Source organism: Engystomops pustulosus, chromosome 2 (assembly GCF_040894005.1).
Source record: "Engystomops pustulosus chromosome 2, aEngPut4.maternal, whole genome shotgun sequence".
Classification (NCBI taxonomy): domain Eukaryota; kingdom Metazoa; phylum Chordata; class Amphibia; order Anura; family Leptodactylidae; genus Engystomops; species Engystomops pustulosus.
Window position 1 is genome coordinate 147,670,224 of NC_092412.1, and position 26,850 is coordinate 147,697,073.

The 26,850-nt window shown below is 40.3% G+C and overlaps 1 protein-coding gene across 3 annotated transcripts in view; it reads right to left on the bottom strand.

Annotated features, from left to right (window-relative positions):
• SH3D21 (SH3 domain containing 21) overlaps nucleotides 1-26,850 on the bottom strand; it is a 74,099-nt gene that overhangs the window by 15,549 nt on the left and 31,700 nt on the right. For 2 of the 3 annotated variants that reach the window (XM_072136800.1, XM_072136803.1), the window contains 11 exons: nucleotides 23,148-23,246; nucleotides 20,037-20,082; nucleotides 19,594-19,689; nucleotides 18,153-18,236; nucleotides 15,135-15,221; nucleotides 13,251-13,368; nucleotides 6,738-6,796; nucleotides 5,963-6,078; nucleotides 5,391-5,456; nucleotides 1,439-1,629; nucleotides 484-547 (listed from right to left, as the gene is read on the bottom strand). In XM_072136800.1, coding sequence (XP_071992901.1) covers nucleotides 484-547; nucleotides 1,439-1,629; nucleotides 5,391-5,456; nucleotides 5,963-6,078; nucleotides 6,738-6,796; nucleotides 13,251-13,368; nucleotides 15,135-15,221; nucleotides 18,153-18,236; nucleotides 19,594-19,689; nucleotides 20,037-20,082; nucleotides 23,148-23,246 — 1,026 coding nt within the window. The remainder of the gene's footprint in view (nucleotides 1-483; nucleotides 548-1,438; nucleotides 1,630-5,390; nucleotides 5,457-5,962; nucleotides 6,079-6,737; nucleotides 6,797-13,250; nucleotides 13,369-15,134; nucleotides 15,222-18,152; nucleotides 18,237-19,593; nucleotides 19,690-20,036; nucleotides 20,083-23,147; nucleotides 23,247-26,850) is intronic. The other variant, XM_072136802.1, reaches the window with a different exon arrangement.

Sequence of the window (26,850 nt, forward strand, 5' to 3'; positions counted from 1 at the left end):
ACTTAAGGACACCCGACTTACAGACATAGTTACAGACAGACCCCCCTGACGTCTGGTGAAGCTTTCTGAATGCTGTACTATAGTCCCAAATTGAAATAATCAGCTGTAAGGTGTCTGTAATGAAGCTTTATTGATAATCCTCGGTCCCATTACAGCAAAACACTGTTTAAACTCCAATTGTCACTGGGGCCAAAATTTTTTTTGTCTGGATCTACAATTATAAATTATACAGTTTCGACTTACATACAAATTCAACTTAAGAACAAACCTATCATGTACGTAACCCCGGGACTGCCTGTACTTATTTTCCACCATAATCGCAAATAAATTCTTTAAAAGTGGGAGAGCCTGCACAATTGGTGGCTGAATACTTTTTTCCCCACTATACATTTGCCTCAATTAATTGTTACAAAGGGAAGTACCATTTGGCAACATCTGGAGTTTCATGTCAGCCATTGATAAGTTGCTTTTTTTCTAACTTACCTCTAAAGCTAAGCGTTTCACTCTTTCTTGACTCATTTCTGATCTGATTTCCTGAAGATCCGTCCTGTGAAAATAAGATGAAAAAATCAATATAGCAAAACTGTTCATCTGAGAATATAAATACTTCTCAGTAGAAGTCAGTTTTTGTGATGTAGTTTTTGGCCTAGTGCATTGTAATAGTAGCATGTAATTCTATGCTTCTTCTGCTAAATCCAGTGGTCGACTCTACTCAAAGACAGATTTCTTTGTTTACATGTCTGTCAGTAAGTCTCTCTGGCAATAAGCAATTCTACTGACTAGATCAACAATAAGTGAGAGTTGAATTAATAAACTACATGTTTATGTGTGCCTACAAAGATGGCTGTCACTCAACTGTTCATGTTCTTGTATTCTGTATTGTTCTTGTTTTTGGAAAGAACTGTAAATAAAATAACTGTAAAACTGTAAAAAATAACAATAAAAAAGAGAATGTAGCTCTGGCCCAGCATGAGCATTACTGCTTCATTTATAAAGAGCACCATCTGTCCAACTGGACTTATGGACAGGAGATAGTTCTACTTTCTGAGGAAATCCCTTTAACTAATAAAATAGTTTTATTGGACACACTAAATACAGAACAACATGTTCACTAAGGAGTATCTGGATGTACATGTGCCAGTAGAATAGTCCTTACTCTAACTAGTCAACCCAAAGAGCATCCATCATTGAGCCATCCAACATGCAGGACAATCCAATATTTTTACCACATTGTCTTGCTGCTGATTTAATATCAATAAATTTGATATTCATATCCAAAGATGTCTAATCATGAGTGATGGCACAATCCCATCAACATAATAGGGCTACTTAGTGTAGTAAACATGATATATAGTATCTACAATATGGATATGTCAGATGGAATTGCAAGTATGCTACACTATCCAACAAACATATTACAGCAAGTACATCAACTTACAAGTGCTTATTCTTAAGTATTTCCATCATAAGTTTAAGTGATTTAATTTCATCCACAAGTTCATCCATTTGACCACTCTGTACAGGTTCTGGGCTCTTCTTGCATGTTACAGAAGATGTGTGGGAATTTGTGCTGGATTTTGGGTTTGGGGGATGTGTTTGATTAGGTGGGTTAGAAAGCCTTGAAGTATTCTAGGATAAAACAAAAAAGGCTCAAAGCAAGAAAAAAAATAACATTGCCACTGTGAATGCCTGCATGAATAAAGGACATGGAAATTAAATGAGGGGTTCAGAGTATGGAACAAGTTCTTTGACATTTTACTCATATTTTAGTTCATGGCTTTTTATTCCCATAGCTTCATGGGAATCAGATTTGATTATTAAAGGTATATAGGTGATCCCCTACTTACACACAACCTCTAGTTACAGATGGATCTAGACCACTGTGACCTCTGGTGAAGCTCTCTGGATGCTTTACTTTAGTCCAAGGCTCCAAGGATCAGCTGTAATGAAGTTTTATTGATATCCTTGTTTCCATGACAGCACAAAATTTTGAAAACCAAATGGTCAAAGGGACAAAAGATTTTTTTGGGAGTCTGGAGTTACAATTATAAAATATACCAGTTGTGACTTAAATACAAATTTAACTTAAAGGGGTATTCTCGTCTGGGCATTTACATTCACTTTGATTAATCTTCCATTAATAAACATTTCTTCAATTAGATGTTATTAAAAAAAAATGTTCCTGTGTGAAGATAATTTTCCATAAATGTAGTGATATGGTCCCTTAGAAACGAGATAGCTTCCTCGGATACGGCCACCTCTGCTGAAGGGATTGCACAAATAAACAAAAAGTTTTTGTATATGAAATATCTGAGAATTACTACATGTCCCACAGCCGTCCTGTAGTGATGATCGCTGAAGCCAGGTGGTCAGGCAGGGCTCAATAGTACATTTCTGGCCACTGCTGCCTAAATGTGACGTGGTCGTAACCAAGGAAATAATCTCGTTTCTAAGGGACAACATGGCTATGTTTATGGGAAATTATCTTCACACAGAAACATTTTTTTTAATAACATCCAAATGAAGAAATTTTTATATATGGAAGATTAATGGAACTGAATGTGAATGCCCAGACGAGAATACCCCTTTAAGGGTTATTACCACCCCTTAATAGTTGCATAACATACTTTCCGATTAAATTGCCTCCCCCTGTGTTTAGTGTTGACTTAGGGATATTTTGTGAGCTTCAAGCATGATAATCAGAACTGTTCACATCCTAAATTTTCTCTGTACAAAACACATAGGGGCAGATTTACTTACCCGATCCTGTTGCGATCCAGAGGCGCGTTCTCTGCGGAGGATTTGGGTCCGGCCAGGATTCACTAAGGTAGTTCCTCCGACGTCCACTAGGTGTTGCTGCTGCGCTGAAGTTCATCGGAATGCACTGAACTTCACCGTCCTATCGTGGGTGCAGGTAAGCACTTGTCAAGCGACACTTTCTTTTTTTAAATGCGGCGGTTTTTCCGAATCCGTCGGGTTTTTGTACGGCCACGCCCCCGATTTCCGTTGCGTGCATGCCGGCCCTGATGCGCCACAATCCAATCGCGTGCGCCAAAATCTCGGGGCAATTCAGGAAAAATCGGCGCAAACCGGAAATTTTCGCATTACCCGTCGGAAAAACGCAATTCGGGCCCTTGGTAAATGACCCCCATAGGGTCTCATTTACTATGGGTCAAGGATCGCACTTTGGTCGGACTGTTCACCTTTTACGGATTTGCATGGCTTTGACAGGTATTTAACAGGTGTCTGCACTGGGATTGTGTCGCAAGTGATTGTTTTTTGGCGCAGCTGCACTGGCTTCCATGTAATACAAATTGAGGGCGTGCTGTCGGATAATCCAACTGATTCAGACTGAAAGCAGGATTCAACTTTCAAATTGTGTCGCAATCCAATGCACTTACATGCACCACTTTAAAGAAGGTGAACTCTGTTTGAGCTGAGTGGTGAAGCAACGCATGCATCGAACAATGCACTTTCGGTGAACTCCGTCGGAGTTCGTCGGAAAGTAAATGTGCCCCATAGTATGTTGACATTAAAATTAAAGAATGGAGAATTCCGTCCATTAGAAGCCACTATGACACATGAAGTAGAAGATCACATTGTGATAAATTGTGTTTTTATAAGCATTTGTCTTTTAAAAGTCACACATCACACTAATATTTTGGCTCAGATCTGCCTCAGAAGTTAATTACTAAGATACTAAAAGAGTCCAAGGAGTGGTGTTAACACCATCTAAGGAGAGCATCGGCACTACCAGACTCGCATTGGAGGATCACGGACAGCCTTGGGGAGTTATGGCGTTCAAGTCGGGTACACTCTTAATACACGGGTGGTGCTCAACCAAAGAGTAAAGTGTTCACATGAATCAAAGAAGACAAAGAATGGCGGCACTCACCCAAATAAGAGAATCTTCTTTTTTATTCAAAGCGGTGCATAGGACAGGGAGGTGCTACACGCAGCAAACTCCGGCATCGGACCGTTTTGCGCACTCCTGTGCTTCGTCTCCGGCCAGACGAAGCGCAGGAGTGCACGAAACGGTCCGTTACCGGAGTTTGCAGCATGTAGCACCTCCCTGTCCTATGCACCGCTTTGAATAAAAAAGAAGATTCTCTAATTTGGGTAAGTGCCGCCATTCTTTGTCTTCTTTGATTCAAGTTAATTACTAAGCCTTGGTGATGTCTCTCTGGACTAATGTAATTGTTGGTATAGTGAATATTTTGGATTTCACTAGTATGGCTAGTCATTATTTTTAGCTATTTTCTATTTTGGCATTACAGTCTCACAATTATGAAATTCCACAGAGCTGTGATTAATTAGTAGTGGTCCCAGTGGTCAGACAATACATTTCTCATGGTAATATATGTTGAGAAACTAAAGGCTTAACCTAACAGTTTCTAGGCTACAAAGAAAAATATTGACCCCCTCTGACTCTCTTTCCATCAGTAGAATAGTATAATAGAAGGGTTTCAACTCTCATCAGATAATGTACCCAGATGACATATCATGAAACACCAGTGTCAGTACAGGCATTGAATATACCATCAGGGACCATGCTATATGCCATACGACAGGTCTGGTTAACTTTCTTCTTTGTGATTGCCCTTTGAATTATGCAGGCAAAACTATTTGCCAATTTAGAAAACGTATCAGAGATGTGACAAAGTGACATTTAGAGACTACGGCTGTGAGTCCATTAAACATTGTGTTATTTCACTTATTGAGGCTCTGAGTATGGAGTTTGTTGATTTTATAACATGGTATCCTGCAGAGCATCCTGGACATGTGCTCTATCCCTTCCTCTCTTGGTACTTGATCCTCACCACCTCATGCCGCAGTACATATAGCCCCACTGTACAGTCCCTCCCCTGTTGTCTGTCCTCTGTCTTCCTTCTTTCTGCCCCTTATGTGCCCCCCATTTAACACTTCGGTTTGGTGGTGTGCTGATTGGTTTGTATGCTGGGGACCTTTTTATGGGGTTTAGTGGTAACCAAACGTTGCCACGCTTTTTCCATTGGTTTTTATAATCAGTCGAACACCCCATGATATTTCTGTGGAGCACAGGCTAGCTGTTCGTTCACCCACCCCTCTCCTGTCATAGTTTTGCCCCTTGGAGGAAAGACACATTGCACATTGGGTATCACTCCCATTTTAATTCTTTTTAAAGCAGCTGTAAATAAAAGCCACTCTTTAATCACTATCCACAGTACAACACTCTTTATATTAGTCAGTGAAACCCTGACCATGAAACAAAGGGTGGGAAAATCCTTAAAAGTTTTTGTTATATTGTGGGAACAACACCAAACTTTCCCTTCAGCAAGTGAACCTAGCAGGTGTTATCTTACATAAGCATACTGTATAAGATGTAGATGAGAGAAGATAAAAATGCATACCTTAGCTGTTTGACTTTTTAAGTGGGAATTTACTTGATCTTCATCTTTATTATTAACAGCTTCAGTCTGTGATGAAAAAAAATACCCGAAATGTCAGAAATGCGGACTGAGCCATATGTATTGCAGGTGACAGATGGCGAAGGATTACTCTGCAATTCTGAAACTGAAATAGACATGTTTAAACAAAATTTCCACTGAAAATGCCTCTTTGTATTGGCACGTTCCCAGCACAAAGCAGATGTACATTTTAAACGCAGTTTATTTACAATTTATTTGTCATCAATAAACATAAGAAATTTGACATTTTCTTAATATTTGTTATTTAGTCAACTGTAGTAACCATCTTGCAGGCTTCAGTGGTGAAATCTTGAAGTATTTGCTCCAGTGTTATTATCTTTACAGTGGCACTTGTAGGGTTTGGTACGGATGCTTTCAGCCACCTCTAAACAATCATTATCTTAAATACTTGTGACAGGTTTATTGACTGCTTCCAATAGCAAAGACAAGATAGGACATAATGTAATAGTAAACATTTTGTCATATATAGCGACATATATACATATAATACTCACCCCTGAGGAGGCAGCCTTACTCTTTGGTGCACGTTTTCCCTGCATTTTTGGTCTGTCTACTGTAGGATGTGCCAACTTAACTGATGAAACTTTGAGACCATCCAGTGTGGAAGTATCTGCAGTGAACAAGAATAAATTGAATTTCAGCAAATCTTTAGATAAACTGCTAAAGAGAAATTATTTTTATTACAATTTAGCAAATTTTTCTTCACATATACTGCATGGCTAGTGAGTACAGTTCTTTTCATCCTTGCATAATTATATGTACAAGTGAAGGTTTGGGTCTCTCATGCTAGTGATCAGTTGCAGGTTCTAGCAATTGTACTCCCGTTACACATGTATCTTTTAGCCGGTGAATGTTATATGTAAGTCATGTGAAGGTTTCTCTAGACGCCTGAGTACTTCAATTGTGACTGAAGTATATTAGAATGTATTTTTTCCTGCCACATCACACAGGCCAAGCAAGCTACATTTGGCACACTTTCTTTGGGTATGGGGGCTCTGCTGAGTAAATAAAACACTTCTTGTACCAAACCAGTGATAACAGCCACGTTCCTTTAATATTACAAAGAGGGCTAAAGCAACTTTATAGTATAAGAACTTGTTGAAGCAATTTATTAACATTGTCAGTTTTATGTGAGGAGTGGAGAGGGTTAAATAGAGCTGTATTTCAATTTTTAGATACAAAGTAATGTTAAGACTTGAAACATTCTCCTCCCCTGCTTTCCAAACAAATTAGTTCTAAAGAACAATGCATGCTGCAGGGCAAACCTACTTGTCTCCTTACTCCTCTCCTTTTCTTCTGCTGGTTTTGACTGTGATTCACCTGTGGGTCTAGAAATAATAGGGTCTCAGTTAACAATTGCTATGATCAATAGGCCATTATTAGTGGATCGGCTATTATACAATTTGTTCAGAGACAGAAGAACATAGATGTGTCCATAGTCTATTATTGCCAGAACCACTGCACTAGGATGATTTGCAACCCTATCAATGGGCATCAGTAGTGTAGGTGCAGAAAGAACTATATTTATTGCACGGCATGTCTGGAAATGGACCTATAGATGCAGGGCATTGTAGCATTTGCCATTCCTGCTACACTGAGGGTACAATTTAACAAAGAACCTGCCTGTGGCCATATGGTCAGGTGGCCTTTACCAATAAACATTAACTATGAATTCTGTTCAATCAATTTCAAATCAAATAGACTTTTATGACTGTATTTTTTTTAGCCACAGAGTAAAAAAGACCCCCACCGCTTACAAAATTTGTCCGCGATAAACATATATTTTTTAATTTTAAATGTCCCTGTGGCCGGAAATCTAGCATCAAACCTGTCTATTATAAGTTGTGATGTTCAGCACCTTTACAACCAATAAGCTGCCGAGTAGTGCCAAGCCTCTATACAAAAAACAGAGGGCCCACATTTATCAAAAACAGACTCAATGGCTCATTTACACAGTGCACTCCAGAACTATTAAATAGTGGACTGAGGAAGAAGTGCTGCATAAGAAAAAGTAGACATATGAGGATGGGGGTCACATGGTGTTTGTGATGCGTTTTTAAATGGACTGCATAAGTGGCATTGCTACACAGTGTACATCCTGTGCCATGTATGCTTTTCTTGAACAGCCGTTCGAGGGGGAATACTGCTGTGTGGGATGTGTGAAAATTGCTCATCTGGAAGCCCAGATTCTGGATCTAAATGAGCAAGTTTCAAGGCTGCGGGCAATTGATAATATGGAACGAAGTTTGCTGCTCCTGGAGCACAAACTCTCTGGGGAAGATGGGTGTGGGGAGGGAAGTATGGAGGTGCAGAGTGAGGGGGCAGCTAGTTGGGTAACATGTAGAAGGCGGGGTAGAGGGAAGAGCTGTAGGGAGTCTAGTCCTGATCTGGTGCACCCAATAAGTTTGCCAGGCTGGCGGATGAGAGGGATATCAGCTCTGGGGTAGCAATGCTGCAGAAAGACGTTGCCGCTAGCAACCAGGGGAATGTCTGCTCCGGTAAGAAGGGTAATGGGAGCACAGGCAAGGTCAGACAGGTGCTGGTAGTGGGAGATTTCATTATTAGGGGACCACACAGGGCAATCTGTCACAAAGACCGTGCATACCGAACAGTGTGTTGTTTGCCGGGTGCTCGGGTTCGGCATGTTGCGGATCGGGTTGACGGATTACTGGGAGGGGCTGGTGAGGAACCAGCGGTCATGGTCCACATTGGCACTAATGACAAAGTAACAGGTAGGTGGAAGGTCCTTAAAAATGATTTCAGAGATTTAGGAGATAAGCTCAGGGCAAGGACCACAAAGGTAATTTTCTCCGAAATACTGCCTGTACCACGTGCCACACCAGAAAGGCAGCGGGAGATCAATGAGGTAAATAAGTGGCTCAAAATTTGGTGTAGGAAGGAGGGTTTTGGGTTCATGGAAAACTGGGCTGACTTTTCTGTCGGCTATAGGCTCTACAGTAGGGATGGGCTGCACCTCAATGGGGAGGGTGCAGCTGTTCTGGGGAAAAAATGGCTAGAAGGTTGGAGGAGTGTTTAAACTAGAGACCTGGGGGGAGGGCAACTACACTTGTGCAGGGCAAATAGACAGTGTACATAGAGAGCTGGGAAGAGTCATAGTCCATGGGGGAGGAAGGGGGGCTGGAATGAGATTGGGGAATAAGGACAAAAGGAATACGGACAGAGAAAACCATATAAAGTGTATGTACACAAATGCCAGAAGCCTCACAAACAAAATGGAGGAACTGGAACTCTTGATGTTGGAGCAGAAATATGATATAGTGGGTATCAGCGAGACATGGCTGGACAGTAGCTATGACTGGGCGGTTACTATAGATGGTTATAGTCTTTTTAGAAAGGATTGTATAAATAAAAAAGGGGGAGGGGTTTGTTTATATGTGAATTCTTGCCTCAAGCCTGTCCTGCGAGATGACATCAGTAACGCAAATGTGGAGTCCCTATGGGTTGAGATAAGAGGAGGGAAAAAGAATAATAAAATATTACTAGGGGTTTGTTATAAGGCTCCAAATATAATGGAGGCAGCAGAGGAAATGCTGATAAGTGAAATGGATGCGGCTTCAAAGCAAGGTGAAGTACTTATCATGGGGGACTTCAATTACCCAGATATCGACTGGGGGGCAGAAACCTGCAGGTCCTTCAAAGGCAGCAGGTTCTTGTCAACAACAAAAGACAATTACCTGTCGCAACTAGTCCTGGAGCCAACAAGAGGGGGGGCACTGCTGGACCTTCCCTTACCAACAGACCTGATAGGGTATTAAAACTACAAGTTGGGGGGAACCTGGGGAATAGTGATCATAATATCATTGATTTTGTATTACGCTTTACTAAGAGCGTTAGTGAAGGGGCAACCAACACTCTAAACTTCAGGAGGGCAAATTTTCAGCAACTAAGGGAAGACCTTAAAGGCATAGACTGGGATAATGTTCTCAAAGACAAAAGCCCCCCCCCAAAAATGGGAATTTTTCTCATATATTCTGAAAAAGTCCTGTGAGAAACACATACCTTATGGGAAAAAGCATAAAAGGAACAAGAAAAACCCTATGTGGCTAACTAGACTTGTAAGGAAAGCAATAAGCGAGAAAGATAAAGCGTTTAAGGTGCTGAGGCATTACAGGATTATAGAGAGAAAAATAAATCCTGTAAAAAGCAGATAAAGGCCGCAAAAATAGAGACTGAGAGAAATATTGCCAGGGAGAGCAAAAATAATCCCAAATTATTTTTCAAGTATATAAATGATAAGAAACTAAAAACAGAGAGTGTGGGTCCCCTTAGAAATAACATGGGGGTCATGGTGGAAGGAGATGAGGAAAGGGCTAATCTACTGAATGTCGCCTTCTCAACTGTCTTTACCCAGGAAAATCCCCTGGTGGAAGACACAATGAGGTATAATGTTAATTCTTTTTATAATGTCAACAGTTTAACCCAGGAAGAGGTACGGCCTCACAACCACTAAGATAGATAAATCACCTGGGCCAGATGGCATACACCCCCGGGTTCTGCATGAATTATGTACGGTGATAGACAGACCGTTATTTTTAATATTTGAAGATTCACTGAGGACTGGTTATGTTCCACAGGAATGGCGCATAGCAAATGTGGTACCAATATACAAAAAAGGATCAAATAGCGATCCTGGAAACTACAGACCCGTGAGTCTAACTGGTGTGGTGTGGAAAATATTTGAGGGGTTTGTTAGAGATGCTATCCTGGAGTATCTCACTGTGCACAACCTTATAACCCAGCGTCAGCATGGGTTTATGAGAGATCGGTCCTGTCAGACTAATCTGATTGTATTGAAATAGAAAGAGAGTGTATGGGGCACAGCTTATTTAGTTTGATCTTATAGCGGGAATGAAAGGGGTTTGTCTAACCCTTTTGGCCAATTCTTCTTATGGAAAATATCGCCTGTAAGTAAATGCAAGTGGTGGTGCTCAAATTCTGACTAGCACAGGACAGAGTATTCAAACTTCAGAGGAAGAAAAGGAAGAAGATTTGGCACTCACCACGTAATAACATATATCTTTTTTTATTTCTTACATCGTAGACATCGTAGACATCGTAAACAGGTACCACACAGACAGGGGAAGGGACGTGACAGCGCGGGAGCGCTAGTTAGGGACGACTCGTTTCGCGCATTAGCGCTTCATCTTGCCATCAGGCAATTCTTCTTATTTTCCATAAGACGAATTGGCCAAAAGGGTTAGACAAACCCCTTTCATTGCCATCAGGCAAGATGAAGCGCTAATGCGCGAAACGAGTCGTCCCTAACTAGCGCTCCCGCGCTGTCACGTCCCTTCCCCTGTCTGTGTGGTACCTGTTTACGATGTCTACGATGTAAGAAATAAAAGAAGATATATGTTATTACGTGGTGAGTGCCAAATCTTCTTCCTTTTCTTCCTCTGAAGACTAATCTGATTGGTTTCTACGAGGAGGTAAGTTCAAGACTGGATCTGGGGGACGCTGTGGATGTTGTATATCTGGACTTCTCAAAGGCATTTGACATCGTGCCACATAAAAGGTTGGTATATAAAATGAGACTGCTGGGAATAGGAGAAAATCTGTGTATTTGGGTAAGTAATTGGCTTAGTGATAGAAAACAGAGGGTGGTCATTAATGGCACATTCTCAGATTGGGTTGATGTTACCAGTGGAGTGCCACAGGGGTCAGTATTGGGGCCACTTCTTTTTAATATTTTTATTAATGACCTTGTAGTGGGTTTACACAGTCAAGTTTCAATATTTGCAGATGATACTAAGCTGTGTAAAGTAATAAATACTGAGGTCGATAGTTTAGCATTACAGAGGGATTTGTGGAAGCTTGAGGGATGGGCAGAGAAATGGTTGATGAGGTTTAATGTAGATAAATGTAAAGTTATGCACTTGGGCCATGGAAACAAAAAGTATAATTATGTTCTAAACGGTCAATTGCTTAGTAAAACTGAAGCTGAAAAGGACTTGGGGATATTAGTGGATGGTAAACTTAATTTTAGTGACCAGAGCCAGGCGGCTGCTGCTAAAGCAAATAAAATAATGGGATGTATCAAGAGAGGAATAGATTCTCATGATAAAGACATAGTTTTGCCCTTATACAAATCCCTGGTCAGACCACACATGGAATATTGTATACAGTTTTGGGCACCAGTGTATAAAAAGGATATAGTAGAGCTGGAACGAGTGCAGAGGAGAGCAACCAGGATTATTAGGGGAATGGGGGAACTAGAATACACTGACAGATTAAAAAATTTGGGATTATTCGGTTTAGAAAAAAGACGACTGAGGGGAGACCTCATTACAATGTACAAATACCTGAACGGACAGTACAAGGATCTCTCCAAAGATCTTTTTATACCTCGGCCTGTGACCAGGACAAGGGGGCATCCTCTACGCCTAGAGGAGAGGCGATTTTACCATCACCATAGACAAAGGTTCTTTACTGTAAGAGCAGTGAGACTGTGGAACTCTCTGCCGCAGGAGGTTGTTATGGCGGACTCTATGTACATGTTCAAGAGGGGCCTGGATGCCTTTCTGGAGAGCAAAAATATCACGGTTATGGGGATAAAACATTTATTTAATTCTTAAAGGTTGGACTTGATGGACTTGCGTCTCCTTCCAGCCTTATATACTATGATACTATGATACTGCAGTAACGCATGTTACTATAAGGCCTCTTCCACACTTGCATTGCAGATCACGTCAGGGTGCAATGCGTGAAAAACTGATATTTTTTGCTGCGTTTTTTGGTCCTTTGTTCCTTGGAGTCATTAGCGTTTTTGCGTTTTTCACGCACATTTTTTAAAGTACTTGATTCTTAAATTGGTACTGACTTTTTTTTACATCACCAAGCAACAATTAAATATAAAATATTATTAATTCATCATATTACCATAAAGATAAGGTCCAGGTAGGAGGGGAGAGACCAAAAGTGCCCCACGCATATAGCCTGTCAGGCGGGCCTATTTGTTTCAGATTTGAATCTACGCAAATTTAATTATTTTTCCCCACATTCTTGAAAATTTTTACATTTAAAGCATGTGAAATTATTTCAATTAACATGTTAAAATAGGGTCCACAAACAAAACCCCTTCCTTTGCACCTTCCCTGGACCAGGTGCAGATTTGTGCCTGAAAAGTAAAAAAAATAAGCAAAAAAAGTGATACATAAGTGAAAAGTCGCACGGAACATCTGGAAAACTAAGATACATAAGACACACTGCACAAGGAGCAGACCAAGGTGTAATTGAGAAACAACGGAGTAAAAAGTCGCAAAAAAGTTGCAAAAATGACAAAAGTTGCAAAAATGAGACAATTTGACTAGCAGAAATAATGAATGTAAAAACTGTCAGGTTGAATGATGGGGCCCCTTGACACTACAGGCCCCATAGCAGATGCTATAGCTGCTACCACTGTAGTTATGCCCATGGACAGGTTTTCTTGAGAAAAGATTGCAAAAGTCTCAGTGAAAGTCATAAAACAACATAAAGTCTAAAAAAATTTAAGAAAAAACCCCACCAGGAATAAAGATACATGTCCACCATTGAGTCCCCTTATCAGCCGCTATGAGCCATGCGTGAAAGTGGAAACTACAATATGCCAATATGCAGTAAGGTAACTAGCTAGTTGTGGCTTTAGGCATTTAATCATATGTCAGTATAAAGCAAACAAAATAATACTTTTATTTTCTTTAAATATGACTTAACTAGATTAAGAATCCTCATTTGTATGTAGCGCTTTTATTAGATTAAGTGTATATGAGATTAAAATCTCACTTGTTGCCTTGGTTGGAGTTGGGCTTGTTCTTGGCTGGTACTGGTGGAGGTGGTGCTGGTTTCTTTCCTGGTTGATGAACCACCTTGGGAACATGGTCTACTTTATTTTCTTTTGACTCTAAAAGAAGTAATATAAAATGATGGATAATAGTATATTTCATCATATATTAACTGTAATATTTTAAATGGTTTTCTTATGTGTTTAATAATTCTACTGTTATTTGTAGGCCACGTTAATTACATCAGAGGCTCCTTTAGGTGCATCCGTCACAGAGTCAGGCTAAAAATGTTTCATTATGCAAAATGACATGTACCACAAGGGAAATCCATTGGACCTCATGAAGTTTAGAAAATGGTAGAAAGACAAAGGTCTTATCAGATATCAGAGTCCTTGTCCAGGAAGTGATTGGAGGAAATATCTGTCCATCACAGCAAACTTAAAGTGAAACTGTCACCAGAAAAGGTGACCTGTGATAGGTTCCAATAGACTATGCTATGCTAATTTTAAAAATGCCTTTATCAAAATTCTGAAACATTTCAAATTACATGGCTCCCTGCAAGCAGTGTGGGTTGAGTCCCAGGGAGGGGGCATCTGCAACCTGTATGCATCTTCTCTCCTCCACACTCATGCAGCTCCCTCACCCCTCCCCACCTTCTGCCATGTGAATTGAGCAGGCAGGGGAGGGAGGAGGATGATGGGGAGTAGAGGAAGAATGCATGAGACACAGGGTACAGCTGCCGTTCCCAGCTGGGGACTTGTCACATACTGCCAGTAGGGAGCGATCTGATGTGAATTAAACTTATATAAAGTACTGAAATGATTCAGAATGCTGACAAAGGCATTTTAAATCTTCATAACATAGGTTATTGGAACCTGATACCAGCTAAAAATTACATTTCTGGTGAAAGGTACACTTTAACTCAATCAATAGAAGACATGCGGGTGTGGAAGAAACGTAGAATAAGGCAGAGTTCAGGCTAATGCAGCACAGAGTACAAAATTACACTCAGCAGTACACCTTCTGCTGTACTGTACAGGCAATATTCTTTTGAACTCTAAATCATTCAGTATATTGTAAAAGTATGTTCTCTGCTCCCTGTAGGCTACATGAGTTATTTCACAACTCTTGTGTATTTGCATAAACTTCACCCTCAAAAAAATATTTCCTGTTGCTATTCGAGAAATAATAGCTAGATTATAGCAAGACATGATTTTTGCATTTTTTCTTAGGTGTCTATTTGTAAACTGTAAACCAGAATATTTACAGTAGTAGGATATTGAGATTCAGTATTTTGGCCATTTAATTTCTGGGCAGAATTTTGCCATTAGCGTCTAAGGACTGTCACGTTCACGAGGTTTACAGTTAGAGAAAGTATAAGGATTTACAAAAATGGGCAATTAATCAAACCCATAACATCAATAGAATTGGGTTCTGTTTGTCAAGAACATAGACAGATTGTGAACATAGTCTTATTGTCATGAAAGATATTTATATTGTTCATGCCTTAGAGATTTGATTTACAGGAACCATAAGATTCAATTTGCACAAATGTAACTTCATATTATACCTATGAGTTTGGCACTTCAGTCACATTGAAGTACATAAGAGGAAGTAGACAAAAGTAGTTTAAACAAAATCTATGACTTAAAAAGTACTAAGTTATAATCACTAATTTCCTATTTTGTAATGCAAAGACATGTTTATACTGCATATGTACTATGGGCCGTTACATAGGACAAAGCCACTATAACATCTGAACTAGAATGGTTTCAACCGATTTTCTCTCTATTGTGAGAACTGAAGAAATGGACATTCAAAAAATGGTCCTTGCACATATATTAATATCAATACTAGCTCCTTGTAAAACCAGAATTTCTCCTACCTTTTTGAGCTGTAGCATTGGAACTAGGTGACTGCGGCCTGTTTGCAGATGTCTTTTGGTCCGTTGTGGGTGTATCCATTTTGGCAACTTTAAAAATGGTGAGAAAGTGTGTATTAAAGAGCCCATCGCACAATCATTACTTTCATTAACATAAATATAGCACACATTGTAATTTTTTCAAGTCATAAATATCTGAAGGCACAAAACATAGAAATATTGCTGAAGAGAGCTCTGTTTCTTGCAAATACCTGAAGGAGTTTCCACCTGCTTTATACTCATATACCAATGTTTTTCCTGTGTGGGCTGAAAGCTACTACTGCTGAAGTTAGAGGTATGAGGTCTCTTGTGACGATTACTGCACGATTTTGTAATTATCTGATTCAAAATGTTACCCTCTTTTAACAAGACTTAGGCACAAAATTACCCTTATTGTCTACTTATTCATTACATACAGAATATATAAAACACATTTCAGAATTATATTAATACATATTTACCAAATGTATATGATAAAAGTGATTTTTAAAGTGATTTACCGTATATATACTCGATTATAAACTGACCCTAGTATAAGCTTATGAGGTACCTCATTTTACCACCAAAAACTGGAAAAACGTATTGACTCGAGTATAAGCTGAGGGTGGGAAATGCATTAGTCACAGCCTTCCAGTATATAGACAGAAAGCCCCCTGTAGTATATAGCCAGCCCCCTGTAGTATATAGCCAGCCCTCTGTAGTATATAGCCCGCCATTCTCCTGTAGTATATAGCCAGCCAGTCCCCTTTATTATCTAGCTAGCCCCCTTTAGTATATACCCTGCCAGTCCCCTTTAGTATATAACCTGTCACTCCCCTTTAGTACATAGCCAGCCCCCGTGTTGTATATAGCCAACCCCGTGTAATATATAGCTAGCCCCCACGTAATATATAGCTAGCCAGCCCTGAATATGCGCAGCAAAGAAAAAATAAACTAAGTACTCACCTTTCTGATGCCGCAGGCAGGTCCTCTTTTTGCTTCAGCTCCAGGTCAGCGACAGGTCTGGGTCCGTGCGCCCGGCTGGCGCACACTATGATGTCAGCAGCGGCTGACATCATAGCTGCATGCCCGCTGTGCATGGACCTGTCACTGCCGACGGAACAAAAGAAGAACTGTGGGGGGCGCCGGAAGGTGAATTTTGACTTTATTTTTTTCTTGACTTGAGAATAAGCCGAGCACATTTTTTGACTTGAGTATAAGCCGAACTGAATAAATACCATTATACTAGCCTGGGATAGTACAGGTTTGGAGGTACAAAATGTGTGCATGTAACTTTTTTTTTTTTTAAAGGCAGACAATTTTTGTGTGGTGTGCTTTTTTTTTTTAGACTTTATTGTTTTTTTTTTAACTTTATTTTTTCTCTTTACATAATAGTTGGATAATGATCCATTAGTCAGTGATGACTGCAGCAATGACTACTGTTAGGGATCTAAAAAAGCCAGACTTAAACCACATTTTTTGTTGTCAAAAAACATGAACATTTTATTATGTTAAGAAATACAAGACAGAAAAGAGTTTGAACAAACACACTGTACTGGGGGGACACACAACAACATCAGGACAGGGATAGTGGAAAAAACGGAATTTACAATGACAGAATCTAATACCTCATATGGTGGCAGCACTGCCTCTTTAAAGGAAACCTACCACCACAGATCTACCTATAAGGATAGATTGGGTGGTAGGTGCATCTATAGGACGTAAGGATAGCCCTTTTAAGGGCTAATCCTCACGTCCCGCAATATTTTAATAACTTTTATTTCCCTAATATGCAGATTTTCAAAAGAGGCTACTGGGGCGTGGAGTAGCCAGAGCTGAGGCTACACAGCCTCTTTGACCCTCGTACCAGATGTCTTTGGCGCGCAGCTATGAGTAGCTTCGCACCCTCGTCAGCAAATCCTGCCATCTGCGCATGCACAGTAGCTCGGCTTCGGAGCAGTGAACACACAGACGCAGTCTTCTGTTCTGCGCATGCGCAGACGGCTGGCTTTGTGGATGAGGGTGTGCAGCTCTTCAGAGCTGCGTGCCAAAGACATCTGGTAGGTGGGTCAAAGAGGCTACTGGGGCGTAGAATAGCTGCGCCGTGTAGCCTCAGCTCCGGCTACTCCAGGCCCCAGTAGGCTCTTTAGAAAATATGCATATTAGGGAAATAAAAGTTATTAAAAGATTGCATGCATGTGAGTATTTGCACTTAAAATAGCTATGCTCACATCCTATAGATGCCCCTTCCACCCGATCTACCTTTATAGTTAGATCCGTGGTGGTAGGTTTCCTTTAATAACATATCAATAATACCAAAGGTCTCATACTAGTATACAACAAAGTGTTATCAACCAGTGTTGTATATTGCAAATAGTAGATGTTAAGGTTTCCTTTGATATAAAATACGTAACAATCACTTATATAGGCCAAGTGGGAAGCAAATAAATCACACATAATAAAGTGCTTGGTGCGTATCCTCTATTGCGGTATCATCCCATATCTTTAAAGTGCCAAAAAATAATCAATGTTACACAGTTAGAGAGGGAAAGACAGTCTACTCCTTTCTGTATGTGCAATATACAAGATCATAAAGGCCATAAAGCCAACAATAGTTGTTTTGTGTAATCGCTGTCTGTTAAATAAAGTATAAAGAGGTTTATAAAATGCAAAGCGATGTCTTGGATAAGGTCTTGCTATCCCAGATATCCTGCTATACATCTGTCCTATAAAGGGTATTGTAACTGAAACTGAACTCATTGTAATAATTATGGCCACTTTAGGATCAATATTATTACCATCATTGAACAAGGAATATGTTTTAAAATAATATAGAAAAAACTTTTATTACTTCTATAGCTGTGACAGTCCTATTTAGAATCATTTTATGGAAAGAAGTGCAGTCACAAAGACAACAAAAGGAGCTAAAGATATAGCACAGATGGAAGAAACATGTAGAGTAAAACAGTCAGAAGAAGAATTGCCTTCGATGACACTTTCTACCTTTCTGTCCTGTGGAGATGGCAGTGGGTGGCTGTGAATTGTTCACAAGAGGTTTGAGGTCCATAGTAGAATTGTCCGTTTTTGCTACCAAAGAGTAAAAAAAAAAGTTAATGCATATCATCCCCGAGAAGCCACAGCTCAGAGGAGCAAGGGTAATGCCCCCGGAGCCCTTCTGGCTCATTAGCATAATTTTATACATTGATTTTACAAGGAAGGAGGCTATGGATAACAAATATGGGAAGATTATGACAGTCATAGTGCCTGCATATATGAGTAAGTGCCCCTGGTTTATTGTGATGGATTTTGATGTAAGAAAATATAATTCAAAGTATTTTTTCCATAATGCCAGCAAACATCCTAGTGGAAGACAGGATGGGAGCATCAAGCAATAGTGATAAGTAAAGTAATCTATGCTTATCTAAGGAGCTGTTATACACCTAATCACTCAACAAATAAATGTTGCTGAACTTTCTGTTATACTTTGTGTCAGCTGCTCAAAATTAACTGTAAGTTGTAATGTGTCTATTAGTAAAAGAAAAAAAAAAGGCGAGGTGAAAAATCTTGCAGATATAACTTTAATTTCAGTATAAGGCCTTATGCATTTATGTGACTCCACCAGCATCTCAACGAGGATGACCCGGATTGACACACTAAATTTGCACGGGCAAGACAAAAATTGGAACAAGACCGTCGGTTTACACAGAACATGGTCCCACATCTACTAAGAACACTGCTACAGTGTTAATAGGGCAGGATTGTGCATGGTTGAAGAGTGTGGCTGTGAGATAACTTTTCATTTTACATATTAGTTTATGCACCCCCTTTGAGCACGTTTCTAAATGTCTTCTCGTGTGGGTTGACGGCTTCTGCTGGGGAATTAATATACAAAAGAAGATGTGCTTGTGGTCAAGGTAAAATATAGCAAAAAAATTAAGAAAATCTGTCACTCTAAACCACACTGGAAATCAGACGTATGTGAAATCTTCTTTTATTCAATAAAAATACATGCTGACAGGCATGCTGGTACAACTGATCAACAGGTTTCGACAGATCATGATTAAGACACTTTGTGTTGCGTTGATCAGTTGTACCAGCCTGTACGTCTGTCAGCATGTATTTTTATTGAATAAAAGAAGATTTCACATACATCTGATTTCCAGTGTGGTTTAGAGTGCTGGATTTTCTTAATTTTTTTGCCATTGTTGGTCTGTGGACTGTGGACGATTTTCCTGAGCACCTGCCGTTAGCTGGCATGAAGACACTATATCTACACCAGGAGAAGGGGTAAGCCAGTGAGTTTTCTTCTGTTTTTGGCTGTTTGTTTCAAGGTCAAATATAGATCCAAATACTGATACTGTTACGTTAGTTACACAGAGGTAGTGCCTAGGGGATTGTGGTAGGTGTACACTGCCATGAGAAGCAATAGACCTATTTGATTTACCTTTCTGTCCTGTGGATTTAGCACTGGAAGTACCACTTGGTGACTGTGGTCTATTCACAGGTGGCTTGTGGTCCACAGTGGTTGTATCCTTTTTTACTAAAATGATGAGTAAAAATTAAACTATGTATACAGTTTGCATTAATTATCCCAAAAGAATAATTTAGAAATGTATAATGCTCTATAAAGGTTATTAACATGAAGCTGCTGCACCTCAGTGCGTGATCAGGACCAGACCTATAATGTTTCATCATTTGTCTCTGTTTATAGAGAAACCTAATGGCACCAGTGCATGTGAGCAATTACACCTTCTACAACACTTCAAATTATGCCCTATCCTTAATAGTTTAGCGATGTAAAAGGCACAGATACTAGTGTATTGATATATTTATTAGTTTGTTATTTCTATGTGGATATTTATGGGACATGCTCTGTTGATAGGTTACCTGGTCCTTTCAGCGTGGCAGTTCGTGTAGGAGGCTTGTTGACTTTCTAAAAATGGTAATAATAAAAAGAAGACATAAGTAAATGTGCTGATGTTTCATGATTTAGAAACATGGGTGGGCTATATACTAGTAAAGGGTCGGACTGGGCCACCGGTGGACCCCAAAGCAGTTAGGCCCGCCCCCTGCCCATGATAACCCCGCCCCCCAGCCGTAGCTAACCTTTGCCACCAGTGGTAGGATTTCAACTCTATTGAATATCATGATGAAGACAATGAGTGAGTAATCAGCTCTCCTCATGATCATTGTTCCCCTGTGGCTGTGATGGCGCAGGCGCCATGTCATAATGTTATCACATCTGCCGGCGTCACAGCACAGATGAAGAGGAGAGCTGCTGGGGAATGGGAATAGATAGGTATGTGTTTTTTATTATTTAAAAATGTATTTAAAACAAGAAATGGAGGAGGTGTGGAGGTACCACAGAAGGAGGGGGAGATGAGAGGGGCCCAAGATGAGCAGAGATGAGAGGCCATAAGATGAGGATGAGATGATGGACCACAATATGAGGGGAGATGGGAGCCCACTAGATAAGGGGGAGATGAGGTGTCCCAATATGAGGGGGAGGTGAGAGGCAACACTATGAGGGGGAGATGATGGGCCAAAATATGAGGGGGAGTTTAGGGACCACAATATAAGGGGGAGGTGAGAGGCCACAATATAAGGAGGATATGAGACGCCACAATTTTAGGAGAAGATGAGAGGGGTCACAATATGAGGGCGAGATGAGAGGCCACAATATGAGAAGGATATGAGAGGCCACAATACTAGGAGAAGATGAGAGGGGTCACAATATGAGGGGGAAATGAGAGGCCACGCAATGAGGAGGGCATGAGAGAGACCACAATATGAGAGAGAGATAAGGGCCACAATATGAGGATGAGATGATGGGACTAAAATATGAAGGACCGATTGCTTAGAGGTCCTACCTAATACTGGTTCTTAAAGGACACCTACCACCAGGATGAAGGATTGTAAACTAAGCCCACTGATATACTGGTATGTGTCCATTCTGGCAGGATCTGAACTTTCTTAGCTTCTTATGCCCTGGTTTAAAAAAAGGCTTTTAAAATTATGCAAATGAGCCTGAGGGGTTTTGGGCTCCATAGATGTTTGCAAATTTTTAAATACTTTTTTGATTGTATGTCAGTGTGCTTGGTTTACAATCCTTCAGTCTGGTGGTAGATGTCCTTTAAGTCCATGATCTCAAGATTTAATTGTATTTCAAGTGCCTCTGGTGTCTTCCCTGAATGCAGATGTGTATAGACCTAAATGCCTGTGCCTGGTAAGTAGCAACAATTGTTATTTTAACATGGCAGAACACAAGAATTTAGGTCTGAACCCATCTGCGTTCAGGGAGGAGTAACTTCAGCTGCACTTGAAATGCATTTTAAAACGCAATTCAGTCGCATTAGTGAACATGGCCATAGCCTGTGCTCACACAATGGGGCACATTTACTTACCCGGCCCATTCGCGATCCAGCGGCGCATTCTCTGCACAGGATTCGGGTCCGGCTGGGATTTAAGATGGTAGTTCCTCCGCCGTCCACCAGGTGGCGCTGCAGCGCCGAAAATAATCTTAACGCCCCGGAATGCACCATCCCATAGAAGGTGAAGGTGAGCGCTCCCCAAGCGACACATTTTCGGTTTTTAAATGCGGCGGTTTTTCCGAATACGTCGGGTTTTCGTTCGGCCACGCCCCCCCGATTTCTGTCGCGCGCATGCCGGCCCCGATGCGCCACAATCCGATCGCGTGCGCCAAAAACCCGGGGCAATTCATGTACAAGCGGCGCAAATCGGAAATATTCGGGTAACACGTCGGGAAAACGCGAATCGGGCCCTTAGTAAATGACCCCCAATGTATTTGAACATTAATACTGATGTGTTTTGGGATGCCTGATGAATTTTCTGTGCCTTTGAAAAGGCAATGAAAATGCATTGTGTAAATGTGGCCTAAGAATTAACAGATAATATTTCCATGTAGGAGTAGGTGGGCCCCCAGAATTTAACTGGGGAACCCTAGGCCAACTACCGGATCCTACTGAGGGCCTCAAGCCATTTAAAGGACTCCAAAATTACCGAACTAGTCTAGTTTAATCTCTGTAAAACAAATACTGTTCAATCTGCGGCATGTTATAAAGCAGGAGAAGCTGATTGTTATATATTTGTGAGAAAGGATTCAGTTATTGCATCATAGCAAGCTTAAGAATATGCATTTATGTATTTCTGGTCCTCTATGAATGGAGGAAGGCTGTAAATGCATGCAATATGTACAGTATGTATGTGGATTTTAGCAACAAAGAATCATTTCCAGGAAGATTGTGGCAGCAGACTATTTTCTGACACAGGCTTACAGGAAAGCTACCTACAGGTTGCACTTGTTTGATAGTTTTCTTTTTTTCTTCTAGAGGACAGCTATTGTACTAGCAGTTGTATCTCTAGTTTTCACTCTAGTTTCACAATAGTATTTTTTTTAAATCATGTTAATATTACATTTTGAAGAATATTTCTTTTATGACAGCAGATAATTACAAACCAATAACATGCTGAGTATTTGTGACTGTTATTAGTACAAATTACTACTGGTGATTTGAAGGCACTGACTATCGGTTTAAGAAATCTATACCACACAAACTGGTATATGAAAACTGCTAAACTGTTTTGTGGTGCAACAGATTGCTGTCATACAGTGGTTAATAACAGGAAGTGCTGTGTGTTACTCAGTTCAGTTAAATGATAAAAACTTTGTTTTACACCTCAGGCTATTACAAAAGTGTGTGATGACACCGGAATTGGAACATAAGATGTTCAAAATGTAACACAGATAGTGATTTAGTCATACATGTAGGTGGTGGAATGTCTACAGATTTGATCAGCAAAACATCTGCAAAGGGAAGCACCCATGATCAGGGGTCGCTTAACACATTACAAAAATGTACATGTATGATAAAATGAATCAATATCTGATCATGGGAAGTAATTTGGGCCAAAATATTAAACTGCACATGGCTTCCATAAATTGCATATTTACCCAACAAAAGAACTATTTACACTTACAATTTGTGAGTTTGTAGGTATCAATATGACAAAGTTATCTGGAAACAAACCAATTTTTCCATTAAGCTCCCCTTGCCACCAGCCTTCATCTTCTGATTCCTGTGTATAGAGTATGAACCATGTTATAAAACATACATACATCTGTAAATTGCAATTACAGATCTTTAAAGGTTTATTTTAGAAATCCCTTGAAAAGTTATAATGATTACCTATACACAGGATAGATCATCCATATTTGAGCAATGGGGCTCCCAACCCATCCAATGTTTGGAGCTAAAAGCAAAAGTCATCATCCACAGTATCAAGGATAGGACCATGTTGCATTCCTTAATAGGTGCCTATTCATGGCCACTATACAATAATTCAGTTTTTCTCAAACCTATAGGTCTGCTTACTGCTTTGTCCAGTGTATAATTTTGGTGCCAGAACCATTGATTGGTATAGGTTCCATGTGCTTGAAATTCCACAAATTCATAAAATTCACAAATTCACTATCTACTGGAGGCCTACTACTGGAGGCCTCGGTTGAGGAGATATCAATGGGATCATAGGTTGTGGGTCATGTTTGATCTCAAAATATGCTAGAGCTGCAGACAGGTCTGATGGCACTGGGATCATTGTCCTATGACCTCCCATTGAGATGTTCAAAAATTCACCCAAGGTTCTGGAGCTGACCCAGGTAGGAGATGTTATTGCACCCACCTGGTGGGGGGTGTCTACAAAGTTTGTGAAAGCAAATGAACCCTGCGGCCATAGTTCTTATTCTGGGAGTAAAGGAAGGCAGGAAGAATTTGGAAGTGCTGACCATCCCTCCTCATTGGTGCAAGACAGGGAAATTGACTTTCATTTGATTTCTTATACTTTTTATCTACTCCAGGTGTAACTTGTACTCTACTGTACACATATTATCTTGTGTGTACTGTATTCTCTAGTGTGCACTTAAGGTGATTAAATATGTAAATTTAACCTGCGTCCTTTTATCTCGATCCACAAATCCAGATGAATGTGTCTCGGTTAAATATACGCTACCTAGGCTGACCCCGATATTATCCCATTACAGTGGGGTTACTGTATGTCTAACAAGAGTTGGTGGCAGAACTACGGTGCTGGCAGGGCTTTGTTTCACTGAGGCGAGTGAAAGTGGACTATTGGCCATTCAGGGTTGTGCCATAATGGAGGTCGTGTGGACAACTCTATATCACTTCCTGTGCCTCCTGGAACCCGCGTTTACAATGAATATCTATCAAATGTAATGAAAGCTTATTGATCCTTTGTATCCTTAAGGGATCTGGAACGTCACAATAGGAAAGAAGTTGGTGGATTGCATTGGTATGACTGTTAGATGTGGCTGAGGAAAGGATGGGAAAATGGAAATGCTGTGAATACAGGCAGAAGAGGTGGGTGTCACTAAAGTTATAGACTACTGTAATACACAACTACTCTTGCTTCGCATTCTGTACTTTTAAAAAGCGTGACCTGTCCATCACAGCTTTATTGTGGATTTGTAAAGCTTATGCTCTTCAAAGAGGAAGCCATGGCATTAAAACCCACAGTTGCACAACATGGTTGTTATTTATACATGAGAAACAAGTTTTGGTAACATTTACAAATAGCACTCCAAGAAACATTGAAACACTGTAATAATGCTAAAGGTAAGGTGGTCATTCATGATCTGTAGGTAGAAAATCTTAAATAAAAAGTAATAATTACATTAAATCACAGTATCATAGTATATAAGGTTGGAAAGAGATGCAAGTCCATTAAGTCCAATATATAATACTTAAACAAATGTTATTTCCCCATAACTCGTGATATTTTTGCTCACTTGAACATGTACAAAGTAGCTGCCAAAACAACCTCCCGTGCAGAGGGTTTCATAGTCTCACTGCTCTTACAGTAAAGAATCGCTGTCTATGGTAGAACCGCCTCTCCTCTAGGTGTAGAGGTTGCCCCCTTGTCCTGGTCACCGGCCTATAAAAAGATCTTTGGAGAGACCCTTGTACTGGCCATTCAGGTACTGGTACATTGTAATAAGGTCTCCCCTCATCGTCTGTTTTCTCAGCTGAATAACCCCAAGTTTAGTAATCTATTATACTATTCCAGTCCCCCTATTCATCTAATAATCTAGGTTGCTCTCCTCTGCACCTGTCCCAGTTGTACTAGGTTCTTTTTTATAAACTGGTGTCCAAAACTGTACACAATGGGGCACATTTACTTACTCGGTCCTGTTGCGGTCCAGCGGCGCGTCGAGGATTCGGGTCTTCCGGCGATTCACTAAGGTAGTGCGCCCAATGTCCACCAAGTGTTGCTGCTGCGCTAAAGTCCGCCGGAGTTCGCAGGAGTTCACTATCCTATTCCTGGTGCAGGTAAGCGCGTGTCAAGCTTCACTTTTTTGTAAAAAAAATTCAGCGTTTTTTCCGAATCAGTCGGGTTTTTTGCAACAGCCACGTCCCCATTTTCTGTCGCGTGAAAGCCGGTGCTGATGCGCCACAATCCGATTGTGCGCCAAAATCCTGGGGCAATTCAGGGAAAAACGCTGCAAATCGGAAAAATATGGGAAACCCTACGAAAATGCGCAAATCGGACCCTTTGTAAATGACCCCCAATATTCCATACAATAGTGTTTCCATTTTTCTGTCACTTTTTGCCATGAATATGAAGCTGCAAGAGACACAGCAAAATCCTTACAAGGCCCCCACTTAAGTGGCATTATTTATAGTTCTTGTAACCCAATATTGAGAATGACCCCCATTTTGACCCCCATTGACCATGGACATACACCGGGGATTTCATCAGCAAGTTCAATTGCTGCAGAAACCAGATGTTCTTTGTTCAACTTTTGCATTGCAAAACTTTTGCAAAACAAAATTGTGGAGAAAAGTGATTTACTTTAAGGTCAAGTGTATGTATACATTCAGTATGCTTGATAAAGAACTATACGGTCGAAAACGTTACACCATACTTCTGATGAATAAAGGAAGACTTTTGATTAAATCCTGGAGTCCTGCTGATATTTTTTTTTACTTTATCTATAATTGGATTCTGGCAACTAGGATCAACATCTGGCGTGAGATATCACTAATTTGTTTGTTGATTTTTATAAATGCCATCCATTGTGCTGGCTGCCATTGTTAAAGGAAATCTACCATCAAAATCAAGCATGATAAACCAGGCACACTTATTCAGGTGCTGCAGCTTCACTGGTTGTTAGACGGTCTCAGCCTCCCCCTCTGACCTTCAACACTTCCTCTTCCCTCTGCCTGGTGTAATCTGCAAAGGGTGTTTCAGCACACAGTGGGAGGACTGTAACAGCTTGTGAATCTGCAGCACGGGGGGCTTTGGTAACAATAGCATTAGCATAATTTTAAACCTTGATTTTAGAAGTAAGGAGACCATGGATAACAAATTTCCTTGTGAATAAGTGTTCCTGTTTTATCATACTTGAATTTGATGGTAGCTTTCCTTTAAAGGTTGGTGGATAACTGGCAAAGATTTAGGAGTTGGTGTCTCTGGCTAAAGTTATCAGGTAAAGTGCTGATAAAGTACTTCACCCATTCATGTCTCCTATTGAATTCTATTGTAAATGCTTTATGAATGGACAGCCACCCCTCTGCACCCCATAGGTAGTATATGGCCACATTTATTTCAATAGGCAATTTGGACATCCATTTAAATGGCCATATTGTCCACCGAACCAGGAACA